Raw genomic sequence first — 23,343 nt, forward strand, 5'->3', positions numbered from 1 at the left:
TAGGGGAAGCCTGGCACTAGGTCTAAAAACATGTAAAGAAAGGAGATATTTTCTTTGTTTATGATCTATGTACATTTCCTATGAAATCCGAACCTCTTTCTTCAACATGGACTAAAGGAACAAGAACGCAAACAGAAAGGGTGGTCCACATGTTCCTCAACACTTTACATTCATTGTTAACTGTCCCCACTGAGGCTCCCAATCTAGACACCTTAAGAGTATGTCTTTGGAGTATGAAAATCGGGGTACCAGGAGGCAGTGGCGTATCATGGGTTGCCAACATCTGAGTGTCATGCTGGGTGAATGATAAGTAATCGCACAACAACTGGAAGAGAGGAGTAGAGACCCCTGTCTGCCCTAAACCTCCCTATATAGGTTCTGCACCTATCGCCGAGCAGGAACCTAATCCCTGCCTAACCCTAGCGATAGGCCCTACAAAAAGGAAAGAATGGGGTGCACACTAGTCAGTCCCCACTAGAACTAAAGAAAGAGGGGGGTAGACGGATGGGGGGAAAACACTTAGCTAGAGAAGACCACCAAGATGTCATGCCAGCAATCCACCAAGGGTTCTCAGGGAAGACGCTAACCGGCTAGAGCTTCCAACAAGACTGAGGCAAGTATGAGGTAACAGCCGCACCATGCTGCAGCAGTTGAATGTATTTAAACCTTCAGCACTGGTGTGTGATTAGCAGCAGAAAATGGAAGCAACTATTGGGTCCTAGAGGGAGAAGGATATCGCTCCATAACAGAGATACACAAATAAAGAAGGTGCTTGAGCTTAACGCAAAGACCTTCTACAACCGGATCAAGGATGACTGTCTGTCTCAGCTGACACACCGGTGACACTGCACCAAGATAAGTATTGTGTTGTCTGACCCAGTGAGTGTTGCCTTAAAACAAATAATGCCCCCATGTGCCACCTTTAAATAATGCCCCTTAGTTCCCTTATTAGAAAGTAATAATACTCCCTCTAAAAGTAATGATGCACCCTGAGTGCAGCCACCAGATGTTACAATACCAGATTTATGCTATCCCCCCTCCCCCAACAAAGGTTTATACTCACCTAATCCAAGTGATTGAGTCTTCTTGTTTACTACACACAGAGTGGTCCGGCACAGGTGGCACCATGCAGTGACGTCATGGCACCGCTTGTATCAGGATGCTGATGCTTTCTAGTTTGCGGATGGAGAGTAGTGGGGCAGGAAGCCCACAGGCCTATACAGTAAAGTTCAAAGAGCAAATCGGAGGTGTGGGATCCAGCCAGAAGTCAAAGGCCCTGGGTCTTTGGTGCTAGTACTACTACTGTTACTTTTTCTTCTTCCTTTAGTAATTTTACGCTGCGACTGTGTCCTCCCCACCCCTCTTGTGCGCTATGCCACTGCATAGAGGAAACCCAAACATGGAGATCACATGGGCACCATGTAGATAAATGGTTTGAGTTCCTTTATACACAACTTTATCAGGTTCATTATGTTTTTAGGTGGACACCTGAAGTGTGGCGTTTACAATATAAGACATATTGAGAAAGGTAAAACATGCAAATCAGAAGCCGCGGAGACACCATCATATGTTTCTCAACGCAAGCAATGACTAGCCAGGTCTTTCACCGGGAAGGAACAACCACGGGAAGGGCAGTCTCCAATGAAGGAAGCCACCTATGCCAAAACATGGTATCCATCCACAGACAGCTGTTTCGGGGTATTTGCCCCTCATCAGTGTGGAGTAGGGAACTGGCTAGTAGGGGCAATGCCTAGTGGAAGACTATGAAAAATGGGGATGATTGACCTCATGGAGATCAACATCCAACACTGTGGAGACACCATCACGTGTTTCTCAACGCAGTGATTCTAGAGCACTGCCCCCATCCCTTATGGGAAATATGTAAAACATGCAAATCAGAAGCCGCGGAGACACCCATCACATGTTTCTCAACGCAAGCAATGACTAGCCAGGTCTTTCACCGGGAAGGAACAACCACGGGAAGGGCAGTCTCCAATGAAGGAAGCCACCTATGCCAAAACATGGTATCCATCCACAGACAGCTGTGGATACCCCGAAACAGCTGTCTGTGGATGGATACCATGTTTTGGCATAGGTGGCTTCCTTCATTGGAGACTGCCCTTCCCGTGGTTGTTCCTTCCCGGCGAAAGACCTGGCTAGTCATTGCTTGCGTTGAGAAACATGTGATGGTGTCTCCGCAGCTTCTGATTTGCATGTTTTACATATTTCCCATAAGGGATGGGGGCAGTGCTCTAGAATCACTGCGTTGAGAAGCACGTGATGGTGTCTCCGCAGTGTTGGATGTTGATCTCCATGAGGTCAATCATCCCCATTTTTCATAGTCTTCCACTAGGCATTGCCCCTACTAGCCAGTTTCCTACTTCACACTGATGAGGGGCAAATACCCCGAAACAGCTGTCTGTGGATGGATACCATGTTTTGGCATAGGTGGCTTCCTTCATTGGAGACTGCCCTTCCCGTGGTTGTTCCTTCCCGGTGAAAGACCTGGCTAGTCATTGCTTGCGTTGAGAAACATGTGATGGTGTCTCCGCGGCTTCTGATTTGCATGTTTTACATATTTCCCATAAGGGATGGGGGCAGTGCTCTAGAATCACTGCGTTGAGAAACACGTGATGGTGTCTCCGCAGTGTTGGATGTTGATCTCCATGAGGTCAATCATCCCCATTTTTCATAGTCTTCCACTAGGCATTGCCCCTACTAGCCAGTTTCCTACTCCACACTGATGAGGGGCAAATACCCCGAAACAGCTGTCTGTGGATGGATACCATGTTTTGGCATAGGTGGCTTCCTTGATTGGAGACTGCCCTTCCCATGGTTGTTCCTTCCCGGTGAAAGACCTGGCTAGTCATTGCTTGCGTTGAGAAACGTGATGGTGTCTCCGCGGCTTCTGATTTGATTTGCATGTTTTACATATTTCCCATAAGGGATGGGGGCAGTGCTCTAGAATCACTGCTTTGAGAAACACGTGATGGTGTCTCCGCAGTGTTGGATGTTGATCTCCATGAGGTCAATCATCCCCATTTTTCATAGTCTTCCACTAGGCATTGCCCCTACTAGCCAGTTTCCTACTCCACACTGATGAGGGGCAAATACCCTGAAACAGCTGTCTGTGGATGGATACCATGTTTTGGCATAGGTGGCTTCCTTCATTGGAGACTGCCCTTCCCGTGGTTGTTCCTTCCCGGTGAAAGACCTGGCTAGTCATTGCTTGCGTTGAGAAACATGTGATGGTGTCTCCGCGGCTTCTGATTTGCATGTTTTACATATTTCCCATAAGGGATGGGGGTAGTGCTCTAGAATCACTGCGTTGAGAAACACGTGGTGGTGTCTCCGCAGTGTTGGATGTTAATCTCCATGAGGTCAATCATCCCCATTTTTCATATTGAGAAAGGTGGCCAACAAAATGGACCTTATTTTTGTAAATTTTTGCCTGTCCACTTTCTATAAGGGGCAATGTGAGGCGGGTGAGGGTGAGTCCCTTTCTGAAATTTGCCCAACAGCACTACCTCCGGCTTGCTACAAATAGTGACATCACATCCTGTGATCATGTGACTGCGTCATCCAATAACTCCTGAGCTCAGGTCATGTGACCGCAACACGCGATGTTAGTGTAGGAGACCCGCTACTTGAGGCAGCATTGGTTAAATTTTCTGAAGGGGAGGAGAATTGTTAATGACAATCAATTAGTTAAGGAAACTAGGCATTCAAATATATTTTTTCATCTTGAAAAAACCCCTATAACATTGGCAAGTATGAGAAATAGAGGACATTGCTGCGTCCGCTATCTGTCCAGCCTCTCACACAAAATAACTAAATTTTATGCCTGTGTACGATCCCGGGACACCTCCGATGTGCCCATCCCTTTGTGGTCAGCCACAAGAAGGCCAATGCTGTCTGTAGATAGGTCCTTCCTGTCCTCAGATGCCACCGCCATCACAGCAGGCTTTGATGTGAGCCATTCTCAGAGATGTTATCAGCCCTGACCGTCTTTATCAGCCACCATGGTGTGTATCACCGTAAGCCACGAGGATCTCAACGTTGGGTAAAAAGAACCAATGTAAACTGAGGCTAAGAGAGATGTTTGCACTGTGAATGCTTTTCACTTGTAGCCCAAGCTTCGGGTTTCTGCCTGGTGGTCTTCATGTGGCTGAAGTTACCAATAAAGCTGGGCCATTACGTATTCATAGAGTTACACAGGAGAGCGAGGCGCCCGCAGAGTCCCAGCAATGTTTCTACATCTGTGTCCTAACAAGTGCTTCTTTCAAGTGGTTGAGGAAGCACGCACTCATCCCACTAACACATCTCCTTCACACGTACTTTCGTACAGATGTGCGAAAAGATACAGGAAAGTAAATGTCACTTAAGGTTATGACATCTCTAAGGCTGGATCATCAAGACTGCGGTGTTCCAGCTGCTGCGGTACCACTATTCCCAGCAGGAGAATTTTATCCAGTGTGCTTCGATCAGTGATTATGTGATATCATTTAGGTTTACCTAAAAGAACCTGTGCATTTTTTTCAAACTTACTGTGTAAAAGTTTTAGGCAGGTGTGGAAAAAATGCTGCAACGTGAAAAAGTTTCCAAAAATAGAAGTTTATTTTTATGAATAAACAAAAGGCAGAATGAATGAACAAAAGGGAAATCTAAATCACATCAATATTTGGTGTGACAGCCCTTTGCCTTTAGAACATCATTAGTTCTTCTAGGTACTTGCAGTTTTTAAAGGAACTTGCCAGGTAGGGTATTCCAAACATTTTGGAGTACTAACCACAGATCTGTGGATGCCGCTTGTGTAAATCATAGAAGGAAGGGACCTCAAGGGTCATTGTGTCCCACCCCCTGCTTAGTGCAGGATTCACTAAACCATCTCAGACAGATGTCTGTCCAGCCTCTGTTTGAAGACTTCCATTGAAGGAGAACTCACCACCTCTCGTGGCAGCCTGTTCCACTCATTGATCACTCTCAATTTTTTTTTTCTAATATCTAATCTGTATCTTCTCCCTTTCAGTTTCATTCCATTTCTTCTCGTGTTTCCATGGCAAATGAGAGATGATCCCTCTAGTGTGACATCCCTTCAGATATTTGTAGACAGCTATTGAGTCTCCTCTTCGCCTTCTATTTTGTAAGCTAAATATTCCCAGATCCTTTAACCGTTCCTCATAGGACATACCTTGCAGTCCGCTCACCATCCTGATAGCTCTTCTCTGAACTTGCTCCAGTTTTTCAATGTCTTTTGAACAATGTGGTTCCCACAATAGGACACATGAAGCCTGACCAAGGAGGAATAGCGGGGAATAATTACTTCACGTGATCTAGACTCTATGCTTCTCTTAATACATCCTGGAACTGTGTTTGCCTTTTTTACTGCTGCATCACACTGTTGACTCATACAGTCATATGTAAAAGTTTGGGCACCCCTATTAATGTTAACCTTTTTTCTTTATAACAATTTTGGTTTTTGCAACAGGTATTTCAGTTTCATATATCTAATAACTGATGGACTCAGTTATATTTCTGGATTCAAATGAGGTTTATTGTACTAACAGAAAATGTGCAATCTGCATTTAAACAAAATTTGACCGGTGCAAAAGTATGGGTACCCTTATCATTTTCTTGATTTGAACACTCCTAACTACTTTTTACTGACTTCCTGAAGCACTAAATTGATTTTGTAACCTCATTGAGCTTTGAACTTCATAGCCAGGTGTATCAAATCATGAGAAAAGGTATTTAAAGTGGCCACTTGCAAGTAGTTCTCCTATTTGATTCTCCTATGAAGAGTGGCATCATGGGCTCCTCAAAACAACTCTCAAATGATCTGAAAACAAAGATTATTCAACATAGCTTTTCAGGGGAAGGATACAAAAAGTTGTCTCAGAGATTTAACCAGTCAGTTTCCACTGTGAGGAACATAGTAAGGAAATGGAAGAACACAGGTACAGTTCTTGTTAAGCCCAGAAGTGGCAGGCCAAGAAAAATATCAGAAAGGCAGAGAAAAAGAATGGTGAGAACAGTCAAGGACAATCCACAGACCACCTCCAAAGACCTGCAGCATCATCTTGCTGCAGATGGTGTCACTGTGCATCGGTCAACAATACAGCGCACTTTGCACAAGGAGAAGCTGTATGGGAGAGTGATGCGAAAGAAGCCGTTTCTGCAAGCACGCCACAAACAGAGTCGCCTGAGGTATGCAAAAGCACATTTGGACAAGCCAGTTACATTTTGGAAGAAGGTCCTGTGAACTGATGAAACAAAGATTTAGTTGTTTGGTCATACAAAAAGGCGTTATGCATGCGCTGTATTGTTGACCGATGCACAGTGACACCATCTGCAGCAAGATGATGCTGCAGGTCTTTGGAGGTGGTCTGTGGATTGTCCTTGACTGTTCTCACCATTCTTCTTCTCTGCCTTTCTGATATTTTTCTTGGCCTGCCACTTCTGGGCTTAACAAGAACTGTACCTGTGTTCTTCCATTTCCTTACTATGTTCCTCACAGTGGAAACTGACTGGTTAAATCTCTGAGACAACTTTTTGTATCCTTCCCCTGAAAAGCTATGTTGAATAATCTTTGTTTTCAGATCATTTGAGAGTTGTTTTGAGGAGCCCATGATGCCACTCTTCATAGGAGAATCAAATAGGAGAACTACTTGCAAGTGGCCACTTTAAATACCTTTTCTCATGATTTGATACACCTGGCTATGAAGTTCAAAGATCAATGAGGTTACAAAACCAATTTAGTGCTTCAGGAAGTCAGTAAAAAGTAGTTAGGAGTGTTCAAATCAAGAAAATGATAAGGGTGCCCATACTTTTGCACCGGTCAAATTTTGTTTAAATGCAGATTGCACATTTTCTGTTAGTACAATAAACCTCATTTGAATCCAGAAATATAACTGAGTCCATCAGTTATTAGATATATGAAACTGAAATACCTGTTGCAAAAACCAAAATTGTTATAAAGAAAAAAGGTTAACATTAATAGGGGTGCCCAAACTTTTACATATGACTGTATGCAGCCTGTAATCTATTAGTGTACCCAAGTCTTTTTCACATGTGCTGTTGCTTAGTTCTATTCCTCCCATTCTGTAGATGTAATTTTTGTTTTTCTTGCCCAGATTTATCCTTCTGTCTCCTCATATAATCCCAGACAGACTCAATAATGTTGAGATTGGGGTTCTGTAGAAGCTATAGCATCACTTCCAGGACTTATTGTTCTTCTTTACACTGAAGATAGAGCTTAACGACACTGGCTGTATGTTTGGAATCATTGTTCTTGTGCAAAAAACAGTAGGGCCAAGCAGATATCTCCCTGATGGTTTGCATGATGGATAAGTATCTGCCTGAATTTCTCAGAATTGAGGATGCCAAAAAAGGGGCAGTGTTGCGACCTGTGTATACAGTGGTCGGCGAAAGAAACTTATTGCAGCAGATAAGACACATCATGCTTATTTCCCTTTGAAATTGGAAGATATAAAGCAGTGCCATCAAATCCGACCTGGCAGCAACCAGTGGCACCCAGTTACTGTTCAGAGAAATCTGTCCAGAAGTGGTCCTCATGGAAAAATTGTGGCCAAATTGCCACTCCTTCGACACAAAAACAAGACCAAGTGACTTAACTATGCACATAAACATAGAAACCAGGTTGGACAAAAAAATTGCAGCAGATGCTCTGGTCTGATAGGTCAAAACGTGAAATATTTGGCTGTGACAGAATGCAGTTTGTTCACTGGAGAGTGGTCAAATAACGAGGGAACGGTGAAGCATGGCGAAGGGTACTTGCTAGTTTGGGCCTGCATTTCAGCGAATGAAGTTGGGGATTTGTCAGGATTAATGGTGTCCCAATGCTGAGAAATACAGGTAGATACCTATCCATCATGCAATACCATCAGAGAGACGCCCAATTGGCTCCAAAATGATTTTGCAGCAGGACAAGGACCCCAAACAGACAGTAGCTAAAAACTATCTTCAGAAAAAAGAAGAACAAGGAATCCCAAAACTGATGATATGAGCCCCAAAGAGCCCTGATCCCAACATCATCGAGTCTATATGGGATTACATGAAGCGACATAAAGATCTGGGCAAGCGACATCCACACAAGATCAGTGGTTAGTTCTCCAAGAAGCATTTTTTCCCTATCTGCCTGAAACTTTTGTACAGTACGTTACTCACCTTTCTTTGATCTAGCACTGGGAACTCTGCCCTCTTTCTATTTTTTGGCACATCGGATTGCCATTGTTGAACATCTTGTGCTGCTTAGTGGGCCACAATCCAAAATCTACATCAATAAGAAGACTTGATACTTGTTTTTGGTTCAAATTATCATTAAAAGAATCAGTTTAAAGGGTTGACGAAAGTTGTAAAAAGGATAGTTTGCTTTCTTTCTTCAGACACAGCACCACACCTGTTCATGGGCTGTGTCTGGTATTGACCCTGCTGAAGTGAGTGGAACGAGCTGCGATGCCAGAAGCGGTCATGGACAAGCGTGTGACCATTTCTGGAGAAAAAAACAAAACAAAATATACCCTTATTCTAACTCTGTACAACCACTTTACACTGATACTATCAGGACAAGCTTGTCCATAGATGCTTTTAGGTGATATAAAAGTAGTCCTGCTCAGGTTCCTCCTCTATTACCAAGAAGAGCTGTCAAACAGTAGCTACACCTCAAACAGTTTTTGCTAGAGAACCGGTGTAAAAACTGGTGTATGGTACTAAATTTTTGTCTAAAATTTTACGACTTTTTTTTGCATTTTTCAGTCAGCTGCGAGAACGTTTTGGAAAACTGGTAGGGCTTAGCAAAAGTGGTCATAGCCTAGTACATCCTGAAACATTTATTCTAATTTACACCACAAGTGTGGCATAAATTGTAGCAGAATATTAATTTCCACCGCTAGTACGCGACGGCTGAAAGATGCGGTAAAGTCAATCATTTGACTCATCTTACTCCAGTGCACTTTCCATAAAACACCACTCTTGATGAATCTGTGTCACGTGGCCATCAGATACAGGGACTGCTGTTCCTGCTTCGGCTACTAGGAGGCACCAGACTGGCACGTCGCCGTCAGACCCGAGCTCTGCTATTCCGGTCTCGGCCTCTGGGAGGCGCCGGACTGTCATGTCACGGTCAAACTCGGGGACGGCTGTTCCTGCCTCGGCCACTGGGAGGCGCCGTGGTCCGCCCGTGGGTACTGCTAACAGGGAGGAGGCTCCTCCGCAGGCATCTGGCGGCCGCAGGCTGCGCTCCTCTGTCGGTCATGAAGGGGTTGGTGCATCACAATCTGGCCTGGTCCTGGGGGCGGTCCTAATGACGTCATCAGACCGTGAACCTGTGAGGGATGATCTGATCCCTCAAATACCTTGGGGCTGGTCTTGCAGCCAGATATAGTCTTGGTTTCCCCAGTGTGCTAGTTTGTTATTTGCTATCTTTGATTCTGACCTTTGCCTGGATTTCTGACTCTGCTCCTGCCTAATGATTTTGTACCTCTGCCTCCCTCCCGGTTTATGACTCTGACCTTGGCCTGGATTTGACTCTGCTACTGTCTGCCGTTTTTGTACCTCTGCTGCCCGCCGGGTTTAGACTTGGATTCTTGACTACGCTTTTGGTCCCGTTTTTTAACCCCTTTCTGGCGACCATCCTGCTCTGGTCCACTGCTCTTATTCAGACAGCTACCTCGTGGGCTCTGCTGTAAATCCAGATCCCTGTATATGGGTAAAGGGTATCGGGGTTGCTCGGGGTGCTGTCTTACTGCAGCCCAGACTTGCAGACGGACGTTACAATCTAGTGCACAACATGGTCATCAATCCATTTTATTGGGCATCATGAAATACAGAAATCCGTGACAGCAGCTAATTTCTAGAGGTTTCCACGACCGGACACGGACTCACTAGCGGTGTCACGGGGTTTCCGCAACAGAGAGGAGCCAGGAGACCACGGCATCTGATTGCTCCTACTCCTGCGCTAAGAAGAAGCACTTTTCCTTCATTTTAATGGTGTTTATTCCTTTTGGCAAAACAGGGGTTAATCGGCAATGTTGAAAACCCTGAGCTCTCAGGAGAGCTCAGTTAGCCACTCCCATTCCCTTTATAATCTGGGCTCCTGATTCAAACCCATGTCAGAGCTAGCATTTGCTGCATGGCTTAGGAAAGGAGTTCATATAAGGAGTTTTGGAGGAGTTATCTGTGACTGTTGCGTGGTTTGTAAGTGTGGTAATTCCCTTCCCTCCACTACTTTGGTTTATTTCCCTTCCTCCACTCCCAGGTGCATTCCTCTGTTATATCTGAGTGAATATTTGTATGACTGGTATTTTCTGTTAACCCTCATTTGTGTTTGTCGGGTTGGTGTACTGCGATGCACGGTATCGCCTGTCTTCCCTGGGTGGGGGAAGATAACAGACGGAGGGCTAACTCAGGAGATAAGGCAAGGGTGGCGGCCCTGGCATCTTCACCTTCAGAAGTATCCTGTGGAATAGGGAGAGCTAGGGTGCCCCCTAGTGTCAGGGACAGGTAAGGAGCCAGTGGTCTCGGGTCACCTACAAGTTGTGGTGTGACAAGCGAGTCCTCATTTACTAGAGGAATGACCAGAGGGGACAACCCCTTTTAAACATTTCTGTCACGGACATGGTTTGTGGAACCACTGTGCCACGGACCGCAGAGAGCCTGGAGGGGCGTGACTAAGCAATCACCTGACTGTTCACAACAGCCTCTGATGGGGAGGATAGACTTGGCTACTGATGAACGGTGTTCCACTCCAGGACAGACCAACGGTCGCGCAGCAGCTGGACCCAGAAGGACTGGAGCAGTAGGCAGAGTTTGCATCAGAGTGCAGCTGACCAAGTTTATATCAGAGTGCAGCAGAGTGTGTCAGAGTGCAGCTGGCAGGATTTGCATCAGAGTGCAGCAAGCAGGATTTGCACTGGTATGCGACCTTACACAACATAGACTATAAACAGGAAGGTTGCTCAGGCACCTCCCCAGTGGGGAGGAAGCAATATATACATAATGTCCCACAGCCTCTGGCTGGTAAGGAAATAGCATGTGCATGCGCTGACCCTTTAAGAGGGCGGAAGAGCAAGCATGTGCGCTTGCCCTAAGGACATGGCTAGAGAACCGGCTGAAAGCATGCAGAGCATGGGGGAAGGGAAGAACTGTCTGCAGCTTGGGTGAGTGGAAAGACATGCCGGAGACTCTGCCTGTCAGAGCATGGATCCGGCGTGGTGCTAACAATTTCCACCAGAATACAAAAATGATCATGGTAGCAATTCTGAAGTTCAAAAGGTTAAAAAAGTGACCAAAGTTTGGTTCTATAAGTTTTTTCTCTAACTCGAGCCTACCATTATATTGGGTGTCACTATTGGAACTATCACCCAACACCGAACAGCCACTTTCTCAGCAAAGTCTGTATTTACGGGTTATTCTATTGATTCCACCTTTTCTGTAAACCTCATGTCCATGCATTTCATGTCTACTGTACTGCTATGGTTAGTACTAAAAAATGAATCTGTGTGATCTCTGCCACCGTGATCCACGTTCTGCTTGGCAGAAATACATCCGGCGTGTCATCACATCTGTTCAGTTTCTTTACAATTCCTTTAGTCGGAGACAGGTCTGAACATTTTTTTTTTCTAGTAGATATGTGATGTGTTGATGTCAGATAAGATCCACGGCATTAAACGTGAAGCTGGATCTGCTCCTTCATAAAACTACTGCCTATAATAATATTAGCAGCCAATTACATAACAAAACATCAGCTCGCAGGAGACACCCAATAAATTCCACATGGATAGAAATCTACGGCGCATACACATAGACCTGTAGCTGTCAAGGTATGCTGAGATTTATTGCTTCGTCTGGAGCGACCAAAGGTTGCAGATGTATTAATGTATGCAAAAAATGCTAGGAACATCCCATCCCAATTATTCTGAGCCCTCGGGCGTTAATAGAAAGATGGCTCCGACAATCTACTCTCATAGGTTTTGGAACACAGAAAAGATTTGTATCATTACTGAGGTTGGTGGGTAAAAAGGGATTTTGCTAGGATTTGCCATCACTTATTATTTTGGGGGGTCTGACATTTAGGTCACCTTTCTGACCTGTTTTGGCCTGAACAGTAGCTCCCTGCCACCCACAGATCTACATCATGAATCCATTAAAACAAATTGGGCCAATAACGCTTCCATGCACAGCCGGGTATCTGATGTAAATGGAAAATTTAAAAAGTGTATAGGCACCTTGAGATAGCTATACAATTTCAATAGCTGACAGCCGAATAGCTGGACTCCCTATACACTGTACTTTTGATTTAGGTGAACATGCATTTGCACTGAATGTGATAACCTTTTAAAACAAAGAATCAGGCATGCAAAAAATTCAACATTTCTGATGTCCTTTTACCCCAACATGACAAACAAACATCAACCAACCTAGCCAGTCAATACAAGTTTTATGTATATGAATACCTTAAAGAGGACCTGTCACTTGAGCAAAGTAACTGAATTTAATACTTTGTAAAAATGCCTGAGCTTTCCTGATTCTGCCGCTCTTTTCCATTTTGCAATGCGTTGCTCCATTGCAGAGATATTCACATTTGTTGCTTTTGGAGCGCATGATGTGAAATCTCTGCTTCACATCCAACTGGGAGTTTCTTCAGAGTCTCCTCTGGTATGTGTGCTTTCATCTCTCCCTCCCAGATACTGCCAATCACAGCCTGGCCGCTGATCTAGCAGTCTCAGACACTGACGAACTCTGATTGGCAACATCTGGAGCGCGGGATTAAAGCACACGCCCAAAGAGAAGACTTTAAAAAAGACCACTTTGACTATAAAGCAGAGATTTCACATGCTGTGCTCCAAAAACAACAAATGTCAATATCTTTGCATGGAGCGATGCAGCACAAAATGAAAAAGAGCGGCAAAATCAGGGGAGTTTCAGGAATTTTTATAAGATATTTATCGAAATTTTTTTGAGCAAACGACAGGTACTCTGTACGTATCGGCAAACACTTCTGTGCACATTTTGGACAGTAGGGGAGACAAAAAAATTGACAATTCAATCACATCAATTAAATCCTTTAGTAGATCCTTTTGCTGAAGATCAGGCTGAATCTTTATCTTATCTATTTGTGATATATTATCAAAATACATTGTCTTTAGGAAATGACAATTGGATTAGCAAATATTTTAAGAAGGTGATAAAGACAACCACAGAAATCATTGAGGACCTAAAGACTAAAACAGAAACAAGACATAGATGAGATTTTTCATAAAGTCTTCACTAGTCAAAATCTTGCCCCCAATATTATAACTATGGTTTAGCAATGACAAGATAAATAGATGATCCAAGAGTATTATTTGACTTGGTTTGGTTAGGACAGGCCTGTTTTGAGTTCTTAAACCTTTCCTGACGATCTACTTGAGTTGATGAGATTGCAACTACTTGACACGAAGAGAGTCCATATGGTCAATTATCATGCAAGCTTGGCGCAGCTATAGACCCATTTTTTGCTGACTGTTTCTTGTATGTCCACGTTGGCCGTGTGGACTGTCATCAAATATGGCTTAAAATATACGCTTTCCTAATTTTGAGTTTTAAAAAAAGATCACAGTAGACAAAGCGCCGAATTACTTTTTTTGGAAGTGCATTGAGCAGCAAGGTGGTGTGCTGGTAAAAGGGGAAAAAAAAACAAAACTCTTTTAAATCTTCTGCCTGAGCGAGTGTGAACGAGCTGATTGTGACCTCAGCGTAAGTGCGAACTGTGGTAAGTGTGTGACTTGAGAGTCAGTGAAGAGGTATTTGGGAAACCTATAACAAATACCTGTGTGAGTTGCTGAATTGTAGGTTGCTGAGTGCTTTCTACCTGTTCAATTTTTGGGGGGCTTGTTTAACCTATTTTTTCTCTCTACAGGGTTAATCTCTTATTTTACTATCTGTGTTTTTAAGGGTTAACTATATTGCATTTAAATCTTGAGGTGTAACTATATTCACAAGGGGTTAATTAAGGGTGGGAGTTCATACAGTAATTAAGGGTTTATAAGGGGCAGCTGGTTGGGGCTCAACTCCTTTTGGAAGTGCATTGAGCAGCAAGGTGGTGTGCTGGTAAAAGGGGGAAAAAGAAAAAAAAACTCTTTTAAATCTTCTGCCTGAGCGAGTTTGAACTCCCTTTGGATTCAGGGAGATTCCAAGGGAGGTCTTACTGAATTGCTGTTATATTATATTAATACTTTTTTTTTTTTTTTTATTTATTTTTGCTTATCTTATTGTCTGGTACAATCCCCATTAGGATGTGCTCCACTATTGCCAATTCCATCCAGTGCACGTCTTGCCGCATGTATGAAATCCTTGAACAGCCGGTGGAGGGTGCATACTGCTGTGCGACATGTGAGCACGTTGTGCATTTGGAAGCCCAGATACTGGATCTAAATGTGCAGCTGGCAACACTGAGATCCATAGACAATATGGAAAGGAGTCTTCTGCTCACTGAGCAGACGCTCAATGGGATAGATGAGGGGGGGGATGCTGGGTTGGAGCTGCAGGACAATGAAGCAGCTAGCTGGGTGACAGTTAGAAGGCGCGGTAGAGGGAAGAGCACCAGGGAGGCTAGTCCTGATCTGGCACACCCCAATAAGTTTGCTAAGTTGGCAGATGAGGGGAGTGTTAGTGCAGGAGTAGCACTGCTGCAGCAAGGCATGTCCTCTGAAAGCCGGAGGAGTGTCTGCTCCAGTAAGGGGGGAAATAGGAGAGCAGGGTAGGCCAGACAGGTTCTGGTAGTGGGAGACTCAATTATTAGGGGAACAGATAGGGCAATCTGTCACAAAGACAGGGATCGTCGAACGGTGTGCTGCCTACCTGGCGCTCGAGTCCGACACATCGCTGATCGGGTTGACAGATTACTGGGAGGGGCTGGTGAGGATCCAGCGGTCATGGTGCACATTGGCACAAATGACAAAGTTAGAGGTAGGTGGAAGGTCCTTAAAGATGATTTCAGGGAATTAGGCTGCAAGCTTAAAGCAAGGACATCCAAGGTGGTATTTTCGGAAATACTTCCTGTACCACGTGCCACGCTAGAGAGGCAACGGGAGATTAGGGAGGTTAATAAGTGGCTCAGGAATTGGTGCAGGAAGGAGGGGTTTGGGTTCCTGCAGAACTGGGCCGACTTCTCAGTTGGCTACAGGTTCTACGCTAGGGACGGGCTGCACCTCAATGGGGAGGGTGCAGCTGTGCTGGGGAGAAAATGGCTAGAAGGTTGGAGGAGTGTTTAAACTAGGGACGGGGGGGGGGGTATTCCTTTTATAGGAGGGGAAGACAGTGCAGATAGAGACCTGGGCACAAATAATGACATTGGGGGTGGGGGTGGCATGGGGGGTGGGGTTAGAACAGTTAATAATTTAAGAAAGAATAGAGGTACAGAGAGATACATAAAGTGCATGTATACTAATGCCAGAAGCCTCGCCAACAAAATGGGGGAATTGGAGTTAATGTTGTTGGAACATAATTATGACATGGTGGAGATATCTGAGACATGGCTGGACGAGAGCCGTGACTGGGCTGTTAATTTACAGGGCTATAGTCTGTTCAGAAATGACCGAACAAATAAGCGAGGGGGAGGCGTGTGTTTATATGTAAAATCATCCTTAAAACCCATCCTGCGTGATAATATATATGAATCTAATGAAAATGTAGAGTCCCTGTGGGTAAAGATAAGGGGAGGGGGGAAAAATAATAAATTACTGATAGGGGTTTGTTATAAGTCTCCAAAAATAATGGAAGCAACAGAGAATATCCTCATAAAGCAAATAGATGAAGCAGCGACTCAAGGAGAAGTCATTATTATGGGGGACTTCAACTACCCTGAAATACATTGGGGAACCGAAACCTGCAGTTCCAGCAAAGGTAATAGGTGTCTGACAACGATGAGAGACAATTACCTTTCACAACTGGTTCAGGACCCAACAAGAGGGGGGGCACTGCTAGACCTAATATTAACCAACAGGCCAGACCGCATATCAAATGTAAGGGTTGAGGGTCACTTGGGTAATAGTGATCACAAATTAATAAGTTTTCATGTATCCTTTAATAAGATGTGTAGTAGAGGGGTTACAAGGACACTAAACTTCAGGAAAGCAAATTTCCAACGGATGGGAGATGATCTTGGTGCAATTAACTGGGACGATATCCTGAGACATAAAAATACACAAAGAAAATGGGAGACGTTTATTAGCATCCTGAATAGGACCTGTGCACAATATATACCGTATGGGAATAAACCTGCGAGAAATAGGCGGAAACCACTATGGCTAAATAGAGCTGTAAGGGGCGCAATAAGAGATAAAAATAAAGCATTTAGAGAATTAAAGCAAGTAAGTAGTGATGAGGCATTAAATAAATACAGAAGATTAAATAAATTCTGTAAAAAGCAAATCAAGACAGCAAAGATTGAGACAGAGAGACTCATTGCCAGAGAAAGTAAAAATAATCCCAAAATATTCTTTAACTACATAAATAGTAAGAAGCTAAAAAATGATAGTGTTGGTCCCCTTAAAAATAGTCTGGGTGAAATGGTGGATGAGGATGAGGAAAAAGCCAATATTCTAAATGACTTTTTTTCAACAGTATTTACACAAGAAAATCCCATGATGGATAACGTGATCAGGGATAAAAATCTCCGTTAAATGTCACCTGCTTAACCCAGCAGGAAGTACGGCGGCGTCTAAAAATCACTAAAATTGACAAATCCCCGGGCCCGGATAGGATACACCCCCGAATACTGCAGGAATTAAGCACAGTCATAGATAGACCATTATTTTTAATCTTTAAAGATTCCATAATAACAGGGTCTGTACCACAGGACTGGCGTATAGCAAATGTGGTGCCAATATTTAAAAAGGGGACAAAAACTGAACTTGGAAATTATAGGCCAGTAAGTTTAACCTCAACTGTGGGTAAAATCCTGGAGGGTTTTCTAAGAGATACTATACTGGAGTATCTGGAGAAGAATAACCTCATGACCCAATATCGATATGGGTTTACAAGGGACCGTTTCTGTCAGACTAATCTGATAAGCTTTTATGAAGGGGTAAGTTCCGGACTGGACCAAGGGAATGCAGTGGACGTGGTGTACATGGACTTTTCAAAAGCTTTTGATACGGTGCCACACAAAAGGTTGATACATAAAATGAGAACAATGGGGATAGGGGAAAATATGTGTAGGTGGGTTAAGAGCTGGCTCAGGGATAGGAAACAAAGGGTGGTTATTAATGGAGCACACTCGGACTGTTACAGTTAGCAGTGGGGTACCACAGGGGTCAGTTTTGGGCCCGCTTCTTTTTAACATATTTATTAATGACCTTGTAGGGGTCATAGAGAGTAGAATTTCAATATTTGCAGATGACACTAAACTCTGCAGGGTAATCAATACAGAGGAGGACAATTTTATATTACAGGAGGATTTATGTAAACTAGAAGCTTGGGCTGATAAATGGCAAATGAGCTTTAATGGGGATAAATGTAAGGTCATGCACTTGGGTAGAACGAACAAGATGTATAATTATGTGCTTAATTGTAAAACACTGGGCAAAACTGTCATTGAAAAAGACCTGGGTGTATGGGTGGACGACAAACTCACATTTAGCGGCCAGTGTCAGGCAGCTGCTGCAAAGGCAAATAAAATAATGGGATGCATTAAAAGAGGCATAGATGCTCATGAGGAGAACATAATTTTACCTCTATATAAGTCACTAGTGCGACCACACTTAGAATATTGTGTACAGTTCTGGTCTCCGGTGTATAAGAAAGACATAGCTGAACTGGAGCGGGTGCAGAGAAGAGCGACCAAGGTTATTAGGGAACTAGGGGGTCTGCAATACCAAGACAGGTTATTACACTTGGGGTTATTTAGTTTGGAGAATCGAAGGCTTAGGGGTGATCTTATTACAATGTATAAATATATGCGGGGACAATACCAAGACCTTTCTAATGATCTTTTTACTCTTAGACCTATGACGGGGACAAGGGGGCATCCTCTACGTCTGGAGGATAGAAGGTTTAAGCATACTCACAGACGCGGATTCTTTACTGTAAGAGCAGTGAGTCTATGGAACTCTCTGCCATATGATGTTGTAATGAGTGATTCCCTACTAAAATTTAAGAAGGGACTGGATGCCTTTCTTGGAAAGTATAATATTACAGGGTATATACACTAGTTACCTTAATATTGCGTTGATCCAGGGAGCTAGTCTGATTGCCATATGTGGAGTCGGGAAGGAATTTTTTTCCCCAATGTGAAGCTTACTGTTGCCACATGGGGTTTTTTTGCCTTCCTCTGGATCAACATGTTAGGGCAAGTTAGGATAGGATATGGGTTGAACTAGATGGACTTAAAGTCTCCCTTCAACCTTAATAACTATGTTACTATGTTACTCATATGGCTGAGTGTGACCCATTGTCTGTCCCGAATAACTGGAAAGAGTTACATGCAGTACCTATTAGTAATATCCTCGCTCAAGGCATGAATAAAGGCGGGTCTTGGCAGAGGAAATTGTCCATGGTTATTCCCGCACCCACTCAGCAGAAATGAGCCACAAATTACTAATAAACAAGTTCCCTTAATGTCCCCCTCAGGTGCATTCCTTCCTGGTGGCCTCCTCAACGCCGAGATATATCCCTGGAGGTTCTGTTACTTAACTGGAGGTAAAGTGATATCCTCTTTGTTATGGACTTAAGGCCGATAGACAGACTGCATCATTAGTAAAACACAGGGACTTAACACCATTTACTGATTCTCAGGAACCTTTTTAGAGCTTGTTAAATCATTAGGCAATAGCATGTCTCCTTCTAAGGGTGCCATGTTTGAACAACAGGAATTAGTTACGGAATATTTGCCTTGGAATAATATCACTGATCGGGCTGAAAATACACATATAATAATAAAAAAATAACTAGGCTGGGTGTGACATCATCATAAAAAGGAGGAAACCATCTAAAAGTGGTCTTGTGAAATGTCTTACATCACGTTCACAATTTTTGGAGTCCACAAGATTAATCTTCCACCAATTTTCAAGACAAATCCCTTAAGGGCTGCTTAGAGATTTCCTTCACTGGAAATCCCTGACTCAAGATTGTAAACTAAGGTCTTATCACATCACTCGCGCTTTACTTAGCAAGGTTTAAATCACCCCATATACGTCAGATTAATGCTAGCCAAACCCGCCAAAATCGAAGGGTTCGGCCAACATTCTAACGTGTATGAGGGGCGCCAGCCAACTGATCATAGAATGAGATGTTGATCAGGCATGTCTGATTTTGGACTGCCAAACACATTGTTCTCCCGCTGGCCAACATGTCAACCAAAGGCTTTCTCGAAATCAACATAGTAGAACTTAGCAGAATGAGTGCTCCAGTTTCGGATGAAATGGCTGTTGGCCATCGGTTCACATTGTTTGGCTGACAGCCATCTCATGTGTATGGGGGATTAAGTCTTCAAGTTTTGCTTAGTAAAAGCTCATTTACACAGCCAGAAAATCTGCCAGTAACGAGTGTTGATCAACGATATAACAAGTCAGTCGTTGCTCTATTTCCATAAAGCGGTCATTGGCGGCATGTTCTGATTCAGTCCATATACAGCTTTATTACTGCTTGCCCCATTTACATGGTGGGGCATGCTGCTGACAATTATGGTCCATTCATATAAGGTCCAGGGAAGGGAGAAGATTCTCCTTGTGAAGTAGACTATGAAAAGTGAAGAAAGGTAAGGCGGTGTCCAACAGGAAGAAAGCTAGCTTTCTAGTGCCGCCTATAAGAAGTAGCAAGTCTATAAGCCAACATCAGCCACAGATCTAGCCTTGCCACTTGACTTAGGATATTCAGCCACAATAGTCTTCTCCAAAAGGAAAGGACTGCTATCTGCAGACAGCTGTTTTTGGGTTCTTGCCCCTCATCAGGGCACAATAGGATACTAGTTGGTTTGGTAAGAGGCCTTTGAAGGAGGTAAATGTCCTCCTGGTGAAAAGAATCAAGCTGGCTTAATGAAACCTGTAGGCCATGCTTTGATCCCTGGGAGAAAAAGTATGAAAATTGGCTCTTTTCTTGAAGCATTTTCACGGGGAGGGTCAATGATGGAGAATGAGCGTTCATTGGTTCAATAATCAGTTAATTTACAAGGGTCATTTCAATTTTCTGAATAGTTCCAAATATGTTTAGGCACTCTATGGAGCAATGCAGTCCTTTCATCATGAAAGTTTAGGGATGTGTGTACTTAGAAGTTTTTAGCATCAGCTAGAGATCCAAGGTGAACAATATCAACATTCTGATCTATTGGCATGGTCACACCATGACTTATGTTCGATGCAAAAGAACTATATACTCACATCAGCTTCTCCTTGATCAATCACATAGAAGTTGTCGCCTTCATCACCTGAAATACAAGTATTTAATTGAATGAAGTTGAAGGGTACAAGAATGAACATTTATATGATTATATTCTACATATATACCATTAGGCATGCCAAGAAATAGTCTGACTGGTCAGTGGCATTAGTGCATCATTTGTCTCATTAAGTCCACCAAGAGGAAGAAGATTGTAGTATTGGTGGTGCAAACAGACATAAAAAAAAGCACACATCATTTGTAGGGTGGCCCTTAAAGGCGTTGTCTCATAACGATACCCTCTTTCTATATGACATGTTAAGGCCTGTTTCACACTTCCGTTTGTGACCATCAGTCAAGATCCGCCAATTTGGAAAAAAAACGGATCCGCCATTTTTCTTGGCGGATCCGTTTTTTTCTTCATAGACGTGCATTATCGGCGGATCTTGATGGATGGTCGTCCGTTTGATCCATTTTTGTACGGATCCGCAAAGATTTTGCCGTCCGCTCAGTGGCCCGGACGGACCATGTAACTTTTTTTTGTGTCCGGATCCGCTATTTGCCGATTTAACCCGCGATTCTGTCTGGCTGCTGGACAAAATTCTATCTCTCTCTCTCTCTCCCCCAGGCGCGGTTCCTTTAAATTTTTACCTTCGGCGGATCCGTACATCCGCCAATCCGCTGACCCCCGTTTCTGTCAGTCCGCCTGCGGATCCGTTTTCCGCTATTTTGGTGGATTTTAACTGCCAGAAAAAACTGAACTGAGAAACAGGCCTAAGGTTTACGGATGATATAATAGTTCAGCTCAAGACTTTCTCCTATGTGACAAGGGAGTTCAGTTCCCATCTGCATTCTGAATTCCACCAAAGAAGCAAAAAAAAAGTGGAATTGAAGCCACAATGGACACATAATGGACACTTGTTCAACAGACCCCACTGAGCCTATTGATTTCAGTCATGGCATTCGTCACGATACAATTCATCCTAACAGCGCCTCCAACTTAGATGTGCAGTCAAAGCGTAACCATCATTTTAATTTTTATTTCATAAATCAATAGTACGCAAATCGTGCATAAAATCTGTATTTACAGTAGTGAAGGCAGACTTTCATATTACTGAAATAGGAGATGACAGTTGGTGCTTTTAAAATTCTATGGAGGGGGGAGATACGGACATTCTGCTGCAAGTTTTCCTGAAGTGACAATTACAGTACTTCAAAGAAGCTTACTATCACCAATTTTCATTTCCTAGCAATGGGAAAATCTGTATTCACCGAGGACATATTTTACCTGTAAATTGAGGAAGAAGACTAAAACTCTAACGCCACCTATTGGAAGCAGTGATAGGTAGTACTAGCGTTCTAGTCCTCGTCTTCTCCGAAGAGACAATTTGCATATTTAATTTCCTAGAGGAGCATGGATGGCTTGTAAGTCTCATCACTCTGACATGCCAGGATTTGTTTAACCACTCAACACAAGGAGAAACGTTACCCCTTAGAACCCTGTAAATTGAAAATTTAAAGAATGAATGAAACTCTGTGTATTGTACGAAGCCTTTTTCCTGCCACCAATTTGGATGTTGGCGCAGAAACAAATGGTGCAAAAACGCAACGTGTGAACATACCCTTAGTCTCCCCATGTCGACTTGGTGCTCACCACAAGAAGACGCGTTACCCCTATATATTAATGTGATGTCGAATATGGTCCAAGTTCCAACTACAGATTCTAGACCAAAACTTTAGAAATAATTAACCCCCATAACCCTGAAGAAAGTTGAAGCCAATGTGATTATGGATTCAGAAGGTGGAATGTGATGTAACCTTGTGACAAAACAGCACAAATAGCAATGGAAACATTCGCGATCTATGTGTTATAAGGAGACCATATTTGGCCCTGTCACCGGCATAACGCAATCCCCTGAGGTCTGGACACATTGTTTTAGTTAAGGTCTCGTCTTTGCCAAACCCACAGAGCAGCGGCTTTTTGAAGTTCATGTCAGAAATGGGCAATGTAAATGAATGTGGAGGAAACGCGATCATCTCAATCATTTCGGAGACCCGGCTATAGAAGTTGAGAAAGAAAAATGTAATGTGTTTAAGTTGTGGGTAGATAAATGGGGCCGTAGATCACCTTTCCTGCATACTTTCCCGTCTACGCTACTTCTGTGTGCATATCTGCTAACATTACTGAACGGAAATTTAGGACAAAGGGTCTTTGCCACACACCTAGTTGTCCTCACATTGCATGTAAATGTCTTAATGCGAGACACAACCCTCCCGTGAAAAATACTTATCGAAGCACACTTGCTGTAGAAATACCGGTGGGTGTTAAGTCTGTTTTGTCAAGGGGTAGTTTGAAGATACCTACAAAACCATGGGGCACCTACAAAAGGTTGCACTACTTGGCTATGGCCAAAAATCCTGGGATATTGTGAAAAGCAGAATCAAGTTGTGGCAGATGCTGGTGAAACCACTAGTCTTGGCCACCCTTTGTAATTCTGATCTGTTAGTTATGTCTTGGTCTCCTTCTTTAATACTCTTCATGGACACCACCAGAACAGCGCTCAGATGGAAAACTAGATCCTAAAATGTGATCTTCTAGACGTGCAGAGCTCCGCCATAATCCATCAACTCTCTGCTAATGAAAGATCTTCTTCATTATCCAGGTAACTACACATCCTACAGGTATATACCAGAAGGTGATAAATACCGCCAGCCACATCATGGGACATCAATATTTCCAGAAGTTGGTCTCCTCTACTCCCATTCACAACTGATGTACTTATCCGAGAAGGTGGACTTGGCCTTAAAAGATTAATCAAATGAGGTTTTAACGCTGAGACATGAGGACCTAATAATCATAATTTTTGGTAACCCTAGGTACCTGTCCTCAGGAGGGGAATGACCAAGGCACAACATTTCTACTGCGTTAACTAAAGTCCATCTTCTTTTGGCACTCAAGCAATATTTCTA

At 43.4% G+C, this 23,343-nt stretch overlaps 1 protein-coding gene across 3 annotated transcripts in view; it reads right to left on the reverse strand.

Moving 5' to 3' along the window:
- The window catches only part of PRKAR1B (protein kinase cAMP-dependent type I regulatory subunit beta), a 182,502-nt gene that overhangs the window by 47,053 nt on the left and 112,106 nt on the right, over positions 1–23,343 (reverse strand). For all 3 annotated transcript variants that reach the window (XM_073543099.1, XM_073543100.1, XM_073543102.1), the window contains one exon: positions 20,376–20,422. In XM_073543099.1, coding sequence (XP_073399200.1) covers positions 20,376–20,422 — 47 coding nt within the window. The remainder of the gene's footprint in view (positions 1–20,375; positions 20,423–23,343) is intronic.

The sequence above is a fragment of the Dendrobates tinctorius genome, unplaced genomic scaffold, assembly GCF_039654945.1.
Source record: "Dendrobates tinctorius isolate UK_male_01 unplaced genomic scaffold, ASM3965494v1 ptg000129l, whole genome shotgun sequence".
NCBI lineage: Eukaryota > Metazoa > Chordata > Amphibia > Anura > Dendrobatidae > Dendrobates > Dendrobates tinctorius.